This window comes from Pyrus communis, chromosome 14 (genome assembly GCF_041283825.1).
Source record: "Pyrus communis isolate YQ-2024b chromosome 14, ASM4128382v1, whole genome shotgun sequence".
In the NCBI taxonomy this organism is placed as follows: Eukaryota; Viridiplantae; Streptophyta; class Magnoliopsida; order Rosales; family Rosaceae; genus Pyrus; species Pyrus communis.
The window spans coordinates 2210742-2228386 of NC_142578.1; the positions used below are offsets into that span (position 1 = coordinate 2210742).

At 38.9% G+C, this 17645-nt stretch overlaps 3 protein-coding genes across 4 annotated transcripts; 2 read left to right on the forward strand and 1 right to left on the reverse strand.

Annotated features, from left to right (window-relative positions):
• The first annotated feature begins 98 nt into the window (after nt 1-98).
• Nucleotides 99-7013, forward strand: LOC137712565 (uncharacterized). 2 transcript variants are annotated; one of them, XM_068451656.2, is made up of 11 exons: nt 99-471; nt 992-1141; nt 1575-1742; nt 2377-2529; nt 2672-2824; nt 3007-3171; nt 3284-3454; nt 5617-5800; nt 5908-6115; nt 6249-6444; nt 6598-7013. In XM_068451656.2, exons 1-11 carry the CDS (start codon nt 258-260, stop codon nt 6645-6647), a joined length of 1812 nt encoding a protein of 603 aa, XP_068307757.2. In that variant the 5' UTR covers nt 99-257; the 3' UTR covers nt 6648-7013. The 2 variants fall into 2 exon arrangements, with proteins under 2 accessions (XP_068307757.2, XP_088540189.1); XM_088684063.1 differs by having other exon boundaries at nt 177-471; nt 6605-7013.
• A 324-nt stretch (nt 7014-7337) lies between these two features.
• On the reverse strand, nt 7338-9073 carry LOC137712566 (protein SPIRAL1-like 3). The gene is made up of 3 exons (XM_068451657.2): nt 9004-9073; nt 7893-8184; nt 7338-7671 (listed from the first exon to the last, which is right to left on the reverse strand). The coding sequence occupies exons 2-3, from the start codon at nt 8157-8159 to the stop codon at nt 7585-7587; spliced, it is 354 nt and encodes a 117-aa protein (XP_068307758.1). The 5' UTR covers nt 8160-8184; nt 9004-9073; the 3' UTR covers nt 7338-7584.
• Nucleotides 9074-9797: 724 nt separating this feature from the next.
• Nucleotides 9798-17317, forward strand: LOC137712662 (uncharacterized). Its single transcript, XM_068451782.2, has 7 exons — nt 9798-10132; nt 11634-15352; nt 15439-15520; nt 15608-15674; nt 15854-16039; nt 16143-16203; nt 16727-17317. Exons 2-7 carry the CDS (start codon nt 11722-11724, stop codon nt 16894-16896), a joined length of 4197 nt encoding a protein of 1398 aa, XP_068307883.2. The 5' UTR covers nt 9798-10132; nt 11634-11721; the 3' UTR covers nt 16897-17317.
• Nucleotides 17318-17645: the final 328 nt, after the last annotated feature.

A 17645-nucleotide genomic window follows, 5' to 3' on the forward strand; every position in this document is an offset into this window, starting at 1 on the left:
AATACACATACTTAAACGCATTTTCTCTCATTTCCCAAAAAAAATTTTCCTATCTCTTAATTTTATTTATTCAATTTCAATGTCCTTATTTGCATGGACTAGAAAAAAATAAAATCAGCTCAATCTCAAAACACAAAAACCCAAATTATAAAAAAAATAAAATAAAATTCTTCTCTGTAATTCAGCATATTTCACTGCTTCCCCATTTTTCTAACCCAACTGGGCGTCTCTTCCCAATTGTTTACCCAGAAAACACAATGAAGTGGGAAAGGGTGCAGCTGCAGGCCAAACAAGCTCACCTGCAACAACAAGAACAAGAAGGAGGAGGAGTGGCGGTGGGGGAGGTGTCTGGGCCCGGGAAGCGGTGGGGCCATACATGCAATGCAATCAAAGAAGGGCGGATGCTGTATGTATTCGGTGGTTATGGCAGAGATAACTGTCAGACCAACGAAGTTCACGTCTTTGACACTGGTGGGTCTTCCCCAAATGCTAAAAATTTACCCAGATTATTCGTTTAATTTTTACCTTTATCGTTTTTTGCATGTGGGTTTGTGTAAATTTGGTTGCTTGTGATTTTTCTGGGAAAAAAGCTTGAATCTTTATGTAGTTAACCACGTTAATTAATGTTTAAGGGGTGTTTAGTTGGCTTGTAATTAGGGTTTTTGTTGGGTTTAATTTGGTAATTTCAGAAAATTGGAATCAAATGCTGTGATGGGTTAATTTTCTACCAGGATTAGAGTAAATGCTTCATGGGGTTATGCTGTTGAATTTTGATTTTTAGGGGTTTCATTTGTTAACTTCCAAAGTTGTTTATCTTTATTGTGTGTTTTTTATTTTTGTTATAAAATTTCGATTAGTGCTACATAATCTCTTTAACTTTGGTTTCAAAATTTCCCGTTGGTGTTAACAACTAGCACTCTGCATTTTCCTGTGTGTTGTTGCATTTTGGATAGAGATTGTTATTGTTATACTCTTACTCTGCTGACTGCAGCTACGCATTCATGGAGCCAGCCAGCGATTAAAGGCACCCCGCCAACTCCAAGGGACAGCCACAGCTGCACCACTGTTGGTAATAATCTCTTCGTCTTTGGGGGTACGGATGGGATGAATCCTCTCAGGGATTTGCATATATTAGACACCTGTGAGTGGCTTTCTCTCTCATATTTTTGTTCTTTCCCTAGCTTTGATATCTTTTCTTGACTACGTTGTATGCTCACCCTTCTATACGTTATTTTGGGTCAAGTAATTCAATCAGACGATTCCTTTTCGGAAAATAAATAATTAAATCAGCTATTCTAAATCCGGGGTGGCAATTGACTTATTTTCCTTATCCACTTTGGATTGGTATATTGAAGAGTTGAAACCAGTTGTGCTCAATTTTCAACATTTACTACGTTGTTACCATTTAGGGCTTATATCAAATTCGTTATTGTTGGTTTGGAACTATGTAACCAGATATACTCAATTCTCAACATTTATTGTCACCGCGACCTTTTAAGGCTCATCAAATTCCTTATTATTGATTTCTCAAATATGCATATCACTTCCCGCTTATGTTCTGAATGTTCATGTAGCTTTACATACATGGATATCTCCAAGTTTAAGAGGCGAAGCACCAGAGGCACGGGAGGGTCATAGTGCTGCCCTTGTTGGGAAACGGCTATTTATTTTTGGTGGCTGTGGAAAATCTGCTAGTAGCGACAATGAAGTGTATTTCAATGATCTTTACATTTTGAATACAGGTAGGTTTCCTTGTAAGGTTAGTTCATTAATCACTTAGGTGAGGATTGGTTTGAATTACTTTCATCACACATTTTTCTGAGAGTAATTATGCATTTACATCACATGGATCTTATGAGTTTACTTGATATATCTCACTTTAGCATAGGTTTTTGGATAGCATGTGGGACTTCTTTGGAGATGAAGTTGGCATGCTCTTCAGTAAAGTCTATCAATATTAGCTGCGTCTTGCTAACATTTTTGTTGTTAAAAATAATGATTCTGCATTTGCATGGTACCAGTTGCATTGATCTTATGAGTTTACTTATTTGATATATCTGTCTTTTGGATACCGTATGGACCTTGGTGTGGTGTTCAGTAAAGTCATATAAGAATTTTGTCTCTGTCCTCTTGCTCTTTCGTGCTGTGAGTTTATAGGATTGCACAGGGTCATCCCTGTCACCTTGTTCTTTTTAGAATCTAGACTGGGAGGAAGAAGAGAGGGAGCGTTCTAGGTGTAGGACATCACATTCAGTTTTAAATTGCCTTGGGGATCTAAATTTATCTAGAACCTGAACACTCGACTTAACTAGGTCACTGATCGATACAGATAGCACGTAAGACATGTTTAATCCCTTTTCTCATCCTATCTTGTAGAGACGTTTGTATGGAAACGTGCTACAACATCAGGCAACCCACCATCTCGGCGTGATAGCCATACTTGTTCATCTTGGAAGAACAAACTTATTGTGATTGGTGGTGAAGATGGGCACGATTACTATTTGTCTGATGTCCATATACTTGATACAGGTACCATTATTTTCTGAATTTTTTTACCCAATTGCAAGTTTATTAAACTTTTTATGTAATTTAGATACTACTAGTACCTAGCTCGCGGATATTGGATATGATATGTGCCTTCTGTAATTCTTGTATTATGGTACTTCATTAGATACTCTAATTTGGAGGGAGCTGAAAACTACTGGCCAGTTTATGCCACCCCGAGGGGGTCATTGTACTGTTGCTTTTGGGAAGAACTTATTTGTTTTTGGGGGATTCACAGACGCCCAAAATCTATACAATGACCTCTACATGCTTGATGTTGGTAAGTTTCAAGAAATCCTTCAAAACATTCACCTTTGGCTACTTACATTTATGGATGTTTGAAGCTTCCGAACCTTCTTGTCTATGCACCTTTCGTCACATGTACTTTATGTTCTTTCCATTGCCCTAATATTTTATGGAATCATATCCTTAAATACCCACTCTATCTCAACGGTGGTGCAGATACTGGTGTATGGACCAAGGTGCTAACTGCTGGTGATGGACCGTCTGCTAGATTTTCCGTTGCTGGGGACTGTTTGGATCCTGTCAAGGGAGGTGTTCTTGTATTTATTGGTGGTTGCAGTAAAGGTCTTGAGGCACTGGATGACATGTTTTACCTAAACACAGGTTAAGTATTATCTTTTCATTCCTCCTCGCCGAATTATCGATGTTATCTTATTAGGGTAAAATTTTATACGTGTATGGAGTCTTACTGGCCTGATATAATCTCTAATTTTAGGGCTTGCCAGGGAGAATGAAAGTAAGCTAGAGAAATTATCGCTGAGGAAGAAATTGAAGCTAAAGTGCCAAGAGCAAAATCTCGCCTCTGTTCATGACAGAGCCCTTGTTCCGGTTGGAACTAGTGCTGATATGAGCCAACCCATGCCAGTTTCATTTTATGCCCAACAATGTAAGTGTTACTTACTAAGATAAAGTGTCCTGTTTTCATTAACTCATTTATTTATTATGCATCAAATGTACATATTTCCTGTAGGAATCAGAATGACATGTCTGAAATGTGCTCTATTGTTTTCTTATTTTTGCCGAATTTGCATACTCCTAAGTTATTTAGAGGCAGGGAAAGCTGTCTGACCCTAGGAAGTTCTCTCTTTTCTTCTTTTTTCTTTGTGTCACTTTCGAGTATTCTTACTCCATGAAAACAGATATCATGAGTGCTATCAGTTTTATGTGTTTTGGTTTCATTAGCCTACGTGTGTGTATGTGTTAAGTTTATCACAATGACTGGTTTCATTAAATTTATCATGCAAATGAAAGATGCGCTTGGCAGCTGTTGGATTATGTTGCTGCGCTGTTGCACTGAACTAGCTAAATGTTTAGTCGTTTAGGGTGCATTTGTGTGAGGGTTTAGAAGGGGGTTTTTGACAAGGGGATGACATTGGGAAAATCTGGATTCGTGAATACCGTGTTTGGGTAAATTTTAAAAGGTCTTGAAAAACCCGGGGCCAAAGTGTGGCCTTTAAACCGGGAATTAACTCAATGGATTAACCCTAATCTCAACCATAAATAGGTGAGATTGTGTTGTCACCTCTCTCTGTCGCTCTCTCTCTCTCTCTCTCTCTCTCTCTCTCTCTCTCTCTCTCTCTCTCTCTCGACTGAGATCTCAAGCAGATGACAACGCGCACAAAAAATCCAAGGCTGAAGCCAAAGCCAGAGCTGAATCCGGAGCTGAAGCCGAAGCTGGAGCAGGAGCAGTATCCGGAGCTGAAGCCGAAGCTAGAGCCGGAGCAGCATCCGGAGCTCAAGCCAAAGTTGGAGCCGGAGCAGTATCCAGATCTGAAGCCGAAGCTGGAGCCGAATTTTGCACATGTGCAATTCCCATTCCATCCCATCTGTATCTCTCTTTCTTTCTTTCTCCCTCTCTCTCTCTCTCTCTCTATCTCTCAATCTCTCTCTCCCACCCTCTCTCGGTTTGGATGAAATGGTTTGGTCAAGGCTATCTGGTCTGATGGCCGCGCTTCCACTTCTCAGAAGCATAAGCTCAGATCTGATTCATTGTCGACTAAGCTGAGCCTAATCTCCAATCCGATGAATTTGGGATTTCCAAGCCTGGTGGCTGTTGTTTGGTTTCTGAGAAAAATCAGATAATTAGATCTCCACTCGTACAATTCTAATAGTTGCTGTGGTTTTCGTGTTATGTAATAAATTAGAATTTATCATGTTTGTTTTTGTTTTTATTTATTTTTTTTCAGATAACTTTATTATTTATTTATTTTTTCAAATGGCTAACATGCACAAACACATTCGTGTCCTGCTCCCATCCTTGCCAATCCCTTGGAGCCACCAAATTCCTCACCCAAAACGGACCCTTAACCATTTTAAAGGACCAAAGAAGGTTCGGTGTCTGCTGTTCTATGATCTAGGTTCTTAGCCGAGAAGAGAACAAGGGTTCTTTCTCAATGGACAGGGACATGAGGAATTAGGTTATTATAGTGTTATATAAATTTGTACTTGCAATCCAACGGTGTTAGTTTGACTGTTACCAACCATGGCCAAAGTGGTGTTGGCCCTAGACTTATTTTTCCTTGAATGTTTGGTGGAGAGCTTGCCATAGGTCCCTTGCTTTCTTGTCTATTCAATCTCTTTATGAGTGAAGCACTGAAGTTCTGAGGTAGAGTAAGCGGTTGGATTCTGCAAACACAAGTTGTGACGCAGTGAATGATGCAGCACAACTATTTGCTGATGGACAGGACTACCCTTTGGTTCTTCGTTTTAAACTCTTGTCAATATGATTAACAGTCTCTGGTGGCCAATCTTGACTTTTTTTTAGATACTTCCTTAAAGGGAAGCGTTGTACCTGTACTGTTTTATGTTTGACTTGCTGCGATGTGTATGTACCTCCATTTGCATTTTATGTTTTGGCCTTGCTAGTATGACTCTTTGCATTAACTGAAGCTTCCGTTCCCTACTAGCGACTTTTATTTGTTATCTATTCAAAGAAAATGAAAAATAATGTAATCGAAAAGAAAAAAAAAAATCACTGATTGAAATTGAATATGTACTTGAGGAGGGATTTTGATGTCATTCACGAATGATCTTGTGCTATAACTGCAGGCAGACAGAATATCCCTTCGAATCAGTCCCAGCTTTCTTTGGAGAAGAAGACATTTGTTGCAAAGGTTACTGACAAACTTTCTGATGGATACACAATTGAAACTGTTGTTGATGGAAAGCTTCTTCGTGGTATAGTTTTTCCCAACCGGCCCGGGTTTAACATTGATATTCCTAATTCCAGCAGGTAAGAATATGGTGTCTATATGTGTGTGTGTGTGTGTTTTGTTGAGGTATATTACTAATATATTTGAATATTTTGATTCAACTTTGATTGTGTGAATCCCTTATCAGGAAGCGGACTGCCAGTGAAGCTGGTGGTTTGATGTCAAATGGTGATTACAGCAGCAAGTCAAAAACTTCTAGAGGCATCAGGCAAGAAACTGCAGATCTGACGGATAATGTTCATGGAAAGGCGCCCATATCACATGAGCAGACAGAAGCTGCTGCAGGTTCCATTTCAAACAATCAAGCATATTCGGCCGCTTCTCACTTGCATAAGGTCTGATTTTTCTTTCCCTTGTCTTGAATAGATAAGAGGGGTAGAAATTTGTTTTGTTTGTCGTGTGCATACTGAATGTTATCTGTTGTGGGCTATATATTGGGTTGCACCTAAACCCTGGACTCTTATGCAGGTTACTGGAAACCCCGAGCAGTCAGAGGTTCCTCTGAATCTGGGTAAAAATCAGGCCAATAATGCTCCGAACTCTAACTCTGAAGTTGTGGGAGACAACGGGACTCATAAGCCGACTGATGCACCAAATTTCAACGCTGCAGTTACAAGGGAAAGTTTGTCTGCTAATTCCGCTGCTGCTTCATCCCTAAGCCAAGGTAGGAATGTAACGAGTATTTTTCTACTTATTTGCCTTGCTACGGGCTCATCGACATTGTACGCAAATGCTTATGCTTACTATAATGAGTTATGCCAAAGCAATGAGTTGAGAAACAAATCTGTACAATCGTCTCTTACCGTTCTGATGGCAGGTGACAGGAAACTAACATCGGAAGGACAGAACGACGCAGCATCCATTTGAAATTGAGGATTACTTCTGAACATAACCAGAAATGAAAAACCACCGGGTATCTGTACATTCATCATGCGAAGGAGATCATAGATGCCTATGACGGGAGACACAGAATTTTCCTACCGTTGTTATCTGCAAACCTCCAATAACAGTCGTAGGTTTAAAACTCTAGTTTATAGTGCTCATCAAAACTCGGGCGAATTCTCGATTAGGTCCTCCTAATTGAAAGGGGAAAAAAAGAGGTTGCTTTTGCTCATAAGAAGTTTGGTCTTTTTAGCTTAAATTTTACCTTGTTATCGTTTACAGTCTCCGTTAAATGGAAATTCGTTACATTGGTAGTTTTATCTGGTTTTATATTGGTACTTTTTCGGTTCATGAATTTTTGTTCTTTGAACCTTGATGCTAGGGCTAGTTCATCATATGTTTTTTTGAACGAATCTCTAGAGGGGGATTCGAATTTGAGTAAAAAATGGGCGAGCACATTGCCTTGACCAACTGGCCTAACCCATGTTGATTTGTCGGTCAATTGATTTCATTCTATACGAAAGAGTTGGGAGAAAAAAAGGTTCGTTCCTAGGTATTTTTCAAGAACACTACAAAATTCGAGCACAAAAAAGGGGTTTCGATAACATCAAGTGATTTTTTAAGCGACTTCATGGAGAAACGCTTCTCGTGTGCTTCTTTCCTTCGAACAGAATCTAGAAAACTTGTACAAATTTCGATTAAAACGAAAAAACCTTGTAGAACATGTAGTGCAATTTGTGAACGATAATATCATCGGCCAACTTAACTCGAAAGTTTCAGCAGCATAAAAGCCTAAACCCAACAAATCCCCGCCACAGGAAGTGCTAGAATGTTGGAGAGGAGAAATCATCTACAGAGGGTCCAAATTACAAAGGTGCCCGAGGACCAAACTGATGATTCCAACTTCAGCGGCGTGAGGTTTTCACTTGCCACCGCCACCGCCTCCAAACAGGTAGTCTAGGGATGATCCACCACCGGGAGCTGAGTGCACTTTTGTTGATGGTCGATCCTGTCAACCATATTTTCAAAGCCATGAATAGTGAATACCAAACATGAACGGGTGATAAAAGTTATTAGTAAAAGATAAAGAACATTCAAATTTCCAGTCAGAACATCAGAAAATATGCAAATCTGCGAATCACAGATTTGCGAGCAATCTCTTCGCGAGAGAAACAGAAATGTAGGTGAAATTTCTACCGAACAAAACATGACTATGAACAAAGATCATACTGTGATGAAGTTGCCGCAGTTCTGGCCATCAGCTCGGAAATAGTTGTTTGAAGTGTTCCCAGGTACGCCAGCGGGAATCTCCTTATTGACTTCTGCAGGTGGTGCGGGAGCAGTAGCCCTCTGAGCAGGTGGTTCCGCAGTTGGAACCGGCGCCTCGTTCTGAGGAGCTGCACCCCTTTTCGCCACGGGATTCTGAGTTTCTTCTCCACCTCCAAACAGATAGCCCAAAGAGCTTTCTCCCCCTCCGCTGCTGACTCCACGACCCATGTTCCTCTCCTCGAATGAGTGGATACTGCACATAGGTTTCGAACCAATTAAATAACAATGAATGAAACCAACACAAAGCAATACCAACCAAAAAGTACCCAGGGTTGCATGAATCACAAAGCAAGCAAGAAAATGCCATCTCACATTACACAGTTCTAGTCAATTTCCATTTTCGGGGATTATCTCCGATAGGGAAGAGACTTGGAGCAAAACCGAGCTCAGTGGCATTCTAACATTCATACAGCCGACTCCACTTCGTGCAATACGGCTTTGTTGTTGTTTATCTCCGAAACATTTTGTGCTATTACGCCACAAATCATGTCTCCGGATCTCGAAATTCATATTTTTCATTAATTCATAACATCAAATGATCAAAACCCAACCTCCAATAATGCAACTCTGGATCTCATATCAAATTACTAAAGGACCATGAAATTCAATTCCTCGGCCATATCTCATACTCCGAGTGCGAAATTTGACCCGAAAACAGTAATGAAAGATGGATTCAAGCAATTGCAAAATTTGCAATTAATCAACTTGATTAAACAAACTCGCATTTGCAATCTGAAAATTTCTAGCTAATCCACGAGAATCAAAATTAAGCGAAGAAAATGCACAATGTTCACAAGATCATAAGAGAGTGATAAACATCAATCTACAACAACAATAACAACAACAAACAGAAGCGATTCCATAGTAAAATCACGATTGTAAATTCAGATACAGATCCACCAAATGTAGAGTAAATTATTCAGTTTAGCTAATTTCAGAAGATTTCTGTACATAATTTTCCTGCATTTTCTCGGGAAACAAACAGCAGATAGAGATAGCGAGCGACGGTTACCTGTGAGAGCGTTGCGTTGTTTGGACTTCAGATCTGAGTCGCCAGAGCACTGAGTAGTAAAGCCAGCGGCAACTTTCCGTATTTATAGTGAAATTCAAATCGCATGCGCTGGGCCCACTATCAGAAGATATTTTCAAAAATAGATTTTTTTTTTGAGTAAATTGTAGCAACGGTCTTTCAACTTTAATCAAATTGGAACAATAATCTATCAACTAAAAATTCATTATCATTGGTCCCTCAACTCGTCAAAATATATAGCTATGGTCATTTTCGTCAACTTCGTTAGAATTTTGTCAAAATGAATTATGTTAGATGACCATTGCTACAATTGGGTTAAAATTGAGGAATCATTACTCCAATTGAATTAAAATTGAGAGACCATTTCTCCAGTTAGATTAAAGTTAAGGAAACAATGATAATGTAATTTTAGTTAAGGGATCACAGCTGCACGTTTTGATGGGTTGAACGACCAATGGTAATGAATTTAGTTAAAAGTTAAAAAATCATTACTACAATTTAATCTTTTTCTTTTAATCATATTTTTTACTTTTAATTTTCTTTTTGGAATATGTTACTTTAATTTAAACTACTTAAAGGCGGAACTATCAACATTTGGGCTTTGCACCAAAACAAAATCACCATTTGGGCCAAATGAGACCTTATCAGCCCATTAACAGAAAACTAGGCCCAAAACAACAATAAAGAGTCCAGCTCGGAGAAACCCTAATCCGAATACGCAGAGGCGGCGGATGAAAACGCAAAAGTAAACACCTTGTAAAATGACGAAATAGCCCACCTAGGTTAACAACAGGTAGCCGCGCATCGGAGCGGAAGCGAAAAGCAGTTAAATTTTCCAATTGCCAATTTTGCACTACCACCACACCCAAAGCGCCGCTTCGACCTTTCGACTCGCCGCCGCTTCGACTCCCTCCGCCTCCTACTCATTCATTTTCCTCTCTTCTTCTGCTTCTTCTCTCCGCCGCGAATTCCGTTGCTCCTCCGCTCTTTCTCTAACTTCCGCCGTCAGAGATTTGCTCGGTACTGATACTGCCGAGGTTGCTCCTCCGCGTCTTCTCTTAATTCCGCCGTCAGAAATCTGCTCGGTGCTGACACTGCCGATTAAACAGAGGTCGGTTCTCCGTTAACTATTATTTTCTTCATATTTTGAAATGTCTGATAAAAATTTAGTTAATTAACGAATTAATTGCGTTTTTGATTTACTAATCTCTATCCTGTTTGCTTCGGCTCATATTATCTTTTTTTTTTATTATTTATAATTGTTGTTGATTAGCTTCTGAATGGTGATTGTGTTATTGCTTTGAAACTAATTTTGAGCTGTTAATTTGATTGCTTGATTGTTTGTGAATGCATTTTAATGTGTGTTCATTTCTTTGTATATCAGGTGACTGTGTAATTTTTATGGTTTTCAATATGGATATACTTAATCCCAATGTTTACATGAAGAAAAAAATGACTTAATCCCATCTCAGTCCTGTGTATATCTGCTGATTGAGTGCAAATTTTCGATAGAATCGATTTTTTCATTAGAATAAGGAAATTACATAACCATTTCATTAATATGATGCAAATGGATTAATCCCATTGTTGTATGAAGAAAATTATTAATCCCATCTCAGTCCTGTGTGTATCAGCTGATTGAGTGCAATTTTCGAATTTTCAATGTTACAAAGTTTCAAATTCTTTATTAGAATAAGAAAATTACTTAATCCATTTGGTAATACGAAGCAGACTACTCAATCCCATTTTTATATGAAGCAAATTACTTAGTCCTATTGTTATATGACTGCTGAAAAATAAAGTCCGTTAGTTATAGCGGAGGTCGATCATCAGCTAGAAGTTTCCCATCATCTTCATGGATCCTTTGGTTCAGTTTATTACTATTATCATTTGTTATCTTGTTAATTTCAATTTTGATCTTAAGTGAATATGCGTATAACAATAGCATCAACATGTACATAAAATGGGTGTAGCGGAGATGAGAATGCTTCCTTGGATGTGTGGGCACACGAGAATGGATAAGATTAGGAATGAGGTTATCCGAGGTAAAGTAGGAGTAGCCGAAATTGAAGGAAAGATGAGAGAAAATCAGTTACGGTGGTTTGGACATGTGAAACGAAGGCGTACTGACGCTCGGTTAGAAGATGCGATTATGGGACAGAGGTTTAGGGCTGAAGGGGTAGAGGAAGACCTAGGAAGACTTTGGAAGAGACTCTAAGAAAAGACTTAAGAGTACTTGGATCTAACGGAAGATGTGATACAGAATCGAGCGCAATGGCGTTCTAGGATTCATATAGCTGACCCCACTTAGTGGGAAAAGGCTTTGTTGTTGTTGTTGTTGTTGTTGATGTGTATAACAACCTACAGATCCGGGTATTGTGCTTATGTGAATATACACCCTGGACTGATTCTTTTACTACTTTATTATGATTTTTTAATTGCTTTCGGTATGAAATTTGTAATTTTGAAATCCAAGCATGTGTTTAATGATATTGGCTTCTGGGTGCTCGATCTCTATTTTAATGAATTAGCGTGTTTTTCTTTATTACTTGTGGAAAATGCAGAAAGGTTTTACGAATCTGTTTTTTCGTTTATGTTGACCATTCTTTCAGGTGTTAGAAAAATTATGGAGAAGACAATTTTAGTTGACAATGCTTGAATTCAAGGAGAAGATTCCCCAGTGATTATCTACTGATCAACATGGAAACTGCAGTGTGTAATGAAAAACCAAATTCTCAGTCAGAAAAGGAGTACTCAGAGAAGCTCACTGAGTCCATGAACAATGCTTTGTTGGAGGAGCCTTCAGTAAATATTAGTGCAAATTTGCCTCTAACTGAAGCCCTGCCTGCTGTATTGCCGAAGAGACAGCGGAAGAGAGCTAGGAGCAGTGGTGCTAAAGTTATTAATAATTTCAATCCAGTGCAAAGCTTGGACATTCTGGTAAACCCAGTGGAATCCCAGAATAATGTGCAGAGAAGTCATGCCCCAAATATTGGTGATTCAGATCTATGCTGTTTGAAGGGGACACTTTCAGTTGAGAATATTACTCCTGAAAAAAAAAATTGTGTGCAGTCTTTGGGTAGGGATGAACATCATAATGATTCACTTGGGACTGAAAAACTGATGGATGAGCCTTCAATGAGTATCATTTCTGATTTGGTACCAGCTGAGTTACCTCCTCTGGGAGGCTTGACTAATAGGAAGAGAAAGAAGAAGGATACAATAGGTGTTGCCCTAGAATCTGAAAATTCATGCCCGGAGTCTTGTGCTGTAATTTGCACGGCAATTTCAGAAAAGGAAGAACAGCAAGAAGATTTGTTTCACGAGCGAAAAAAGAAGAGAAAGAAGCAGGATAAAAGGCATAAAATCCATGAGAGTGATGATAAAAATTGTGATATTTCTGTTGGTACTTCTTTAGCTGAAACTATTATGCCAACGGTAGATCATTCTGTAGAGCCTTCTGTCGTAGACTTCCCTGAACAAGTGGAACAGGTGGCAATGGCACAACCACCTATGGAGGGAATTGGCACAAATGAAAACTCAAAAATTGCTGAACCTATTGAAGATTCGAGCTCCTCAAGAAAAAAGAAGAAAAAGACGCAGAAGAAGTCTAAAACCCAAGAGAGTATTGATGAAAGTTGTGGGAATGACAGAAGTTGTAAGCTGTCAGTTGGTATTTCTTTAGTGGAAAATATTATGCCAGGAAGAGATCCGCCTCAACAACCTCCTGTCTCAGAATCCTCGGAACAAAAGCTCGAATTGCCACAGCCACTTACGGAAAGAATGAACATGAAAATTAATTCAGAAAGTTCTGAACCTATTCAAGATTTGAGTTCCTCAAGAAAAAAGAAGAAAAAGACTCAGAAGAAGTCTGAAACCCGGGAGAGTAATGATGAAAGTTGTGGTAATGACAAAAGTTGTGAGCTTTCGGTTGGTATTTCTCTAGTGGAAAATATTATGCCAGGAAGAGATCCGCCTCAACAACCTTCAGTCTCAGAATCCTCGGAACAAAAGCTAGAATTGCCACAGCCACTTACGGAAAGAATGAACACGAAAATTAATTCAGAAAGTTCTGAACCTATTCAAGATTTGAGTTCCTCAAGAAAAAAGAAGAAAAAGACTCGGAAGAAGTCTGAAACCCGGGAGAGTAGTGATGAAAAAAGTTGTGAGCTTTCAGTTGGTATTTCTTTAGTGGAAAATATTATGCCAGGAAGAGATCTGCCTCAACAACCTCCAGTCTCTGAATCCTCAAAACAAATGCTAGAATTTTCACAGCCACTTATGGGAGGAATGAGCATGAAAATTAATTCAGAAAGTTCTGAACCTATTGAAGATTTGACTTCCTCAAGTAAAAAGAAGAAAAAGGCTCGGAAGAAGTCCGAAACCTGGGAGAGTAATGACGAAAGTTGTGGTAATGACAAAAGTTGTGAGCTTTCAGTTGGTATTTCTTTAGTGGAAAATATTATGCCAGGAAGAGATCTGCCTCAACAACCTCCAGTCTCTGAATCCTCAAAACAAATGCTAGAATTGCCACAGCCACTTATGGGAGGAATGAGCACGAAAATTAATTCAGAAAGTTCTGAACCTATTGAAGATTTGACTTCCTCAAGAAAAAAGAAGAAAAAGGCTCGGAAGAAGTCCGAAACCTGGGAGAGTAATGACGAAAGTTGTGGTAATGACAAAAGTTGTGAGCTTTCAGTTGGTATTTCTTTAGTGGAAAATATTATGCCAGGAGTACATCCACCTCAACAACCTCCAGTCTCAGAATCCTCGAAACAAAAGCTAGAATTGCCACAGCCCCTTATGGAAGGAATTAGCGCAAAGATTAATTCAGAAAGTTCTGAACCTATTGAAGATTTGAGTTCCTCAAGAAAAAAGAAGAAAAAGAATCCGAAGAAGAATTCTGAAACCAGGGAGAGTAATGACAAAAGTTGTGAGCTTTCTGTTGGTATTTCCTTAGTGGAAAGTATTATGCCAGTAGTAGATCCGTCTCAACAGCCTCCAGTCTCAGAATCCTCAGAGCAAAAGCTAGAATTGCTACAACCCCTTATGGAAGGAATTAACGCAAAAATCAATTCGGAAAGTTCTGGCCTTGTTGAAGATTTGAGTTCCTCAAGAAAAAAGAAGAAAAAGACACAGAAGAAAAGGTCGGAAGCCCGGGAGAGTAATGATGAAAGTTGTGGGAATGACAAAAGTGGTGAGTTTTCAGTTGGTAGCTCTTTAGTGGAAAATATTGTGCCAGGAGTAGATCTGTCTCAAAAGCCTCCAGTCTCAGAATCCTCAGAACAAAAGCTAGAATTGCCACAATCACTTATGGACGGGATTAGCACGAAAATTAATTCAGAAAGTTCTGAACCTATTGGAGATTTGAGTTCCTCAAGAAAAAAGAAGAAAAAGTTTAAAACCCGGGAGAGTAATGATAAAAGTTGTGAGCTTTCAGTTAGTATTCCTTTTGTGGAAAATTTTATGCCAGGAATAGATCCCTCTCAGCAGCCTCCAGACTCAGAATTCTCAGAGGAAAAACTAGATTTGCCACAACCACTTGTGAAGGGAAATAGCGCGGCAGCAAGTTCAGAAGGTCCCAAGTCGCTTAATGTGGACTTGAGTTGCTCACAAGAACAGAAGAAGAAGCGAAAGAGAAGGCATAAGACCAATGAGTGTATTGATGAAAGATGTGATCTTTCTGTTGGTACTTCTTTAGGAGGAAATACTTTTCCAGGAGTAGATCTTACTGTACAGCCTCCACTTGCAATGTTCTCAAAACAAGATCTAGAAGTGGAAAAACCTCTTGTTGAGGGAATTAAACAAAGAATCAATTCTGAGAGTATCGAACTCATTGAAGTTTTGAGTTGCTCACAAGGGAGAAAGGATCGGAAGAAAAGGCTTAAAATGCGTAAGAGTAATGATACAAGTTCTGATCCTTCTGTTGGTACTTCAGTGGAGAAGATTATTCCAGAAGCGGATCCATCTCCACAGCCTCCGGTAGCAGTAGTATCAGACCTACATGTGATACAATTACTTTTGGAGGAAAGTACTTTACAGGAGAAAAATGAGGACAAGGATCAGAACAAGAGATCTAATGCCTCAGGAAATAACAACACCAACCACCAAGTTTGCGCTGGCTTTCCTGGCCAGGTTGATTTGGGTGCTGTGGCGAAGGAAGGCAGTTGTTCACAGATACCATATTGGGCTGTTGAAAGACCTCTTGTTTTTGTTTCTTGGAAAAAGCTTCTCATTCTTGATGTAAACGGGCTTCTTGCTGATATTGTTCAACTGGTTCCCCAGCAGATGAAACTGTATAAACCAGACAAAATGATAGCAAGGAAATCAGGTGATAATTTACATTTAAATGTATATGGAGAGTTATATACTTTTCTAGCCTTACTGAAATCTAATCCCTACATGTTTTTTTCGCAGTTTTTAAGAGGCCATTTTATGATTCTTTTCTACTGTTCTGCCTTGACTATTTTAACGTGGCTATTTGGTCTTCAAGAAACAAGTAAACTTCATTCCAGGACTGATACACCTGTTCCTTCTCTCATTTTCTGTTTTGTTGGGTTGTGATATTTTACACTTGCTTTTTCAGGAAGAACGTGGACGCGGTGGTAGATTATCTTTTGGGAATTTCCAAAAAGAAATTGCTTTTTTGCTGGGTAAGGACTTCTTCAGTATAGTTTGTAAGATAATCACCTGTAATCAAACTTATCCAGTAAAGTAATTTAGTGTTACTTTAGCAATTTGTAGAACTTGTATTTTGAGTGAATCAATTCATAATTGCATTGCATTGATTTCAATTCTATTACGTTATTCTTACAACGATTGTTGTATGCAGAATCAATCCCACTGTACTAAAACGAAGTTCAAAACTCTTGACAACAAGGAAAAACCCCTTGTTTTCAAAGAACTTAGAAAGTTATGGGAGAAGCATGATCCTGATCTTCCATTTGCAAGGGGAGAGTACAACGAGACAAACACATTATTAGTGGATGATTCTCCGTACAAAGCTTTATGCAATCCAGTTAGTTGATTAACTCTTTCCTCCTTATTTCTTCACTTTGACGTGACTGGTTTAAGTACAAAGGTTACAGCCTGAAACTAATACTTTGTTTCTGATTGTTTAGGAGAACACAGCAATATTTCCCTTCCCATATCGATTCAAGAATCGAACAGATAGATCACTAGGTGAGATACCGTTCAAGTTTTTGTGTATTTGGAAATGTAAGGAGATCAATGGTTGCATATCTCACATTCTAGCCTCATTCACATTTGCATTGCACATGGTCGATCTCAGCTAAAATAATTACGTTGGTTAAAATTTGATCCATGTGTGGACCTAGTTTTGCCGCTATGTCTTTCAAGTATTATGCACGTTTGTGTGCCTTCAAAGCTTATGTCTGTAGGTTCCTCCAGGTTTTTGAATTTATGATTTTCAGTTTATCTATTCTCATCCTCAATGTTTTTGTTTACTTCTCTGGAGTAGTTACTCAATTACTTTTACTTACAACGTTATTGGTCTGAAATTTTAGCTTCCAGGTGTTTTATTACAATTACTTGTCTTTTGCAGACCCCTATCGTTGATTGTATTTTTTCGGATGACATTTGAATCATAATATCCATTTTATTTTCTGTTTTTGTTTTCTACTATCAAATACTTTTTACATAATGACTTGGTGTAATATGCAATTATACGCTTGGTTTATCACAGGGGTTGGAGGCGATCTTCGTCGTTATGTGGAAGGATTAGTTTATGCTCCAAATGTTCAAGAATATGTGAAGCACAATCGATTTGGTCAACGCCCCATAACAAAGAAAGCTAAATCGTGGAAATTTTATAGTCAAGTTTTAAGGGATCAGGCGCTGTCACCCAAAAATTGATACCATTACTTGTATTGGCCGGTGGAGTTGAAGTTGGCTAAAGTTACTCAGGAAACGGGTTCCTGAGTTGATTCTAAACACCTCCATGGCAACGAATAATTGTGTAAGTTGTATTGGCAACCCACATAAACCTTGTGCTTCCAGTCAAGATGAAATTGTTCGGCAACTCCTTCTTCAGAAGCCTTTCTTGTGCGCTTGGATCCTTCGGTGTTTTTCACTTCCTAGCGGTCCAGTTCTCAGTAAACGTGTAAGAGCACATTCGTTGTTTTGTTTCGGTTTTTTTGTTTACCAAGCATACAGAGCTAGAAGGATAGAGCGTTTTATTTACTTGGGTAAGAAATGCAATATCTTCGAAGAGTTTGCTACTGAATTTTGTTGGCTTAATTATATTCGGTTTTTTATATAAGCGACATTCTTATTATGTTCGGTTTTTTGGTTATTTGGTTCATGTGACGGACCAGACTACAAGAGTTTTCGTTTATAGCGTGCTAATGTGATGATGTTTCTTTACTCCGCATGAACTCATGTGGTTTAGAACATTTACCTCTAAACCGATACGGCGAGTTTGAATCTCTTCCTCGAGTATGGTTCACTTTTACTATGCAAACAGGATGACTACTGAGTGCTTAATCGTCGTCTTTGTGCGAATTTTGTTGACAATGACGGTGAGAACGTTGGTGTTAGTGAACTCGCCAACCATGGCAGCACCAACTGATCCTGCCGGATCCATGCTTCGCAGAGAGGATCGA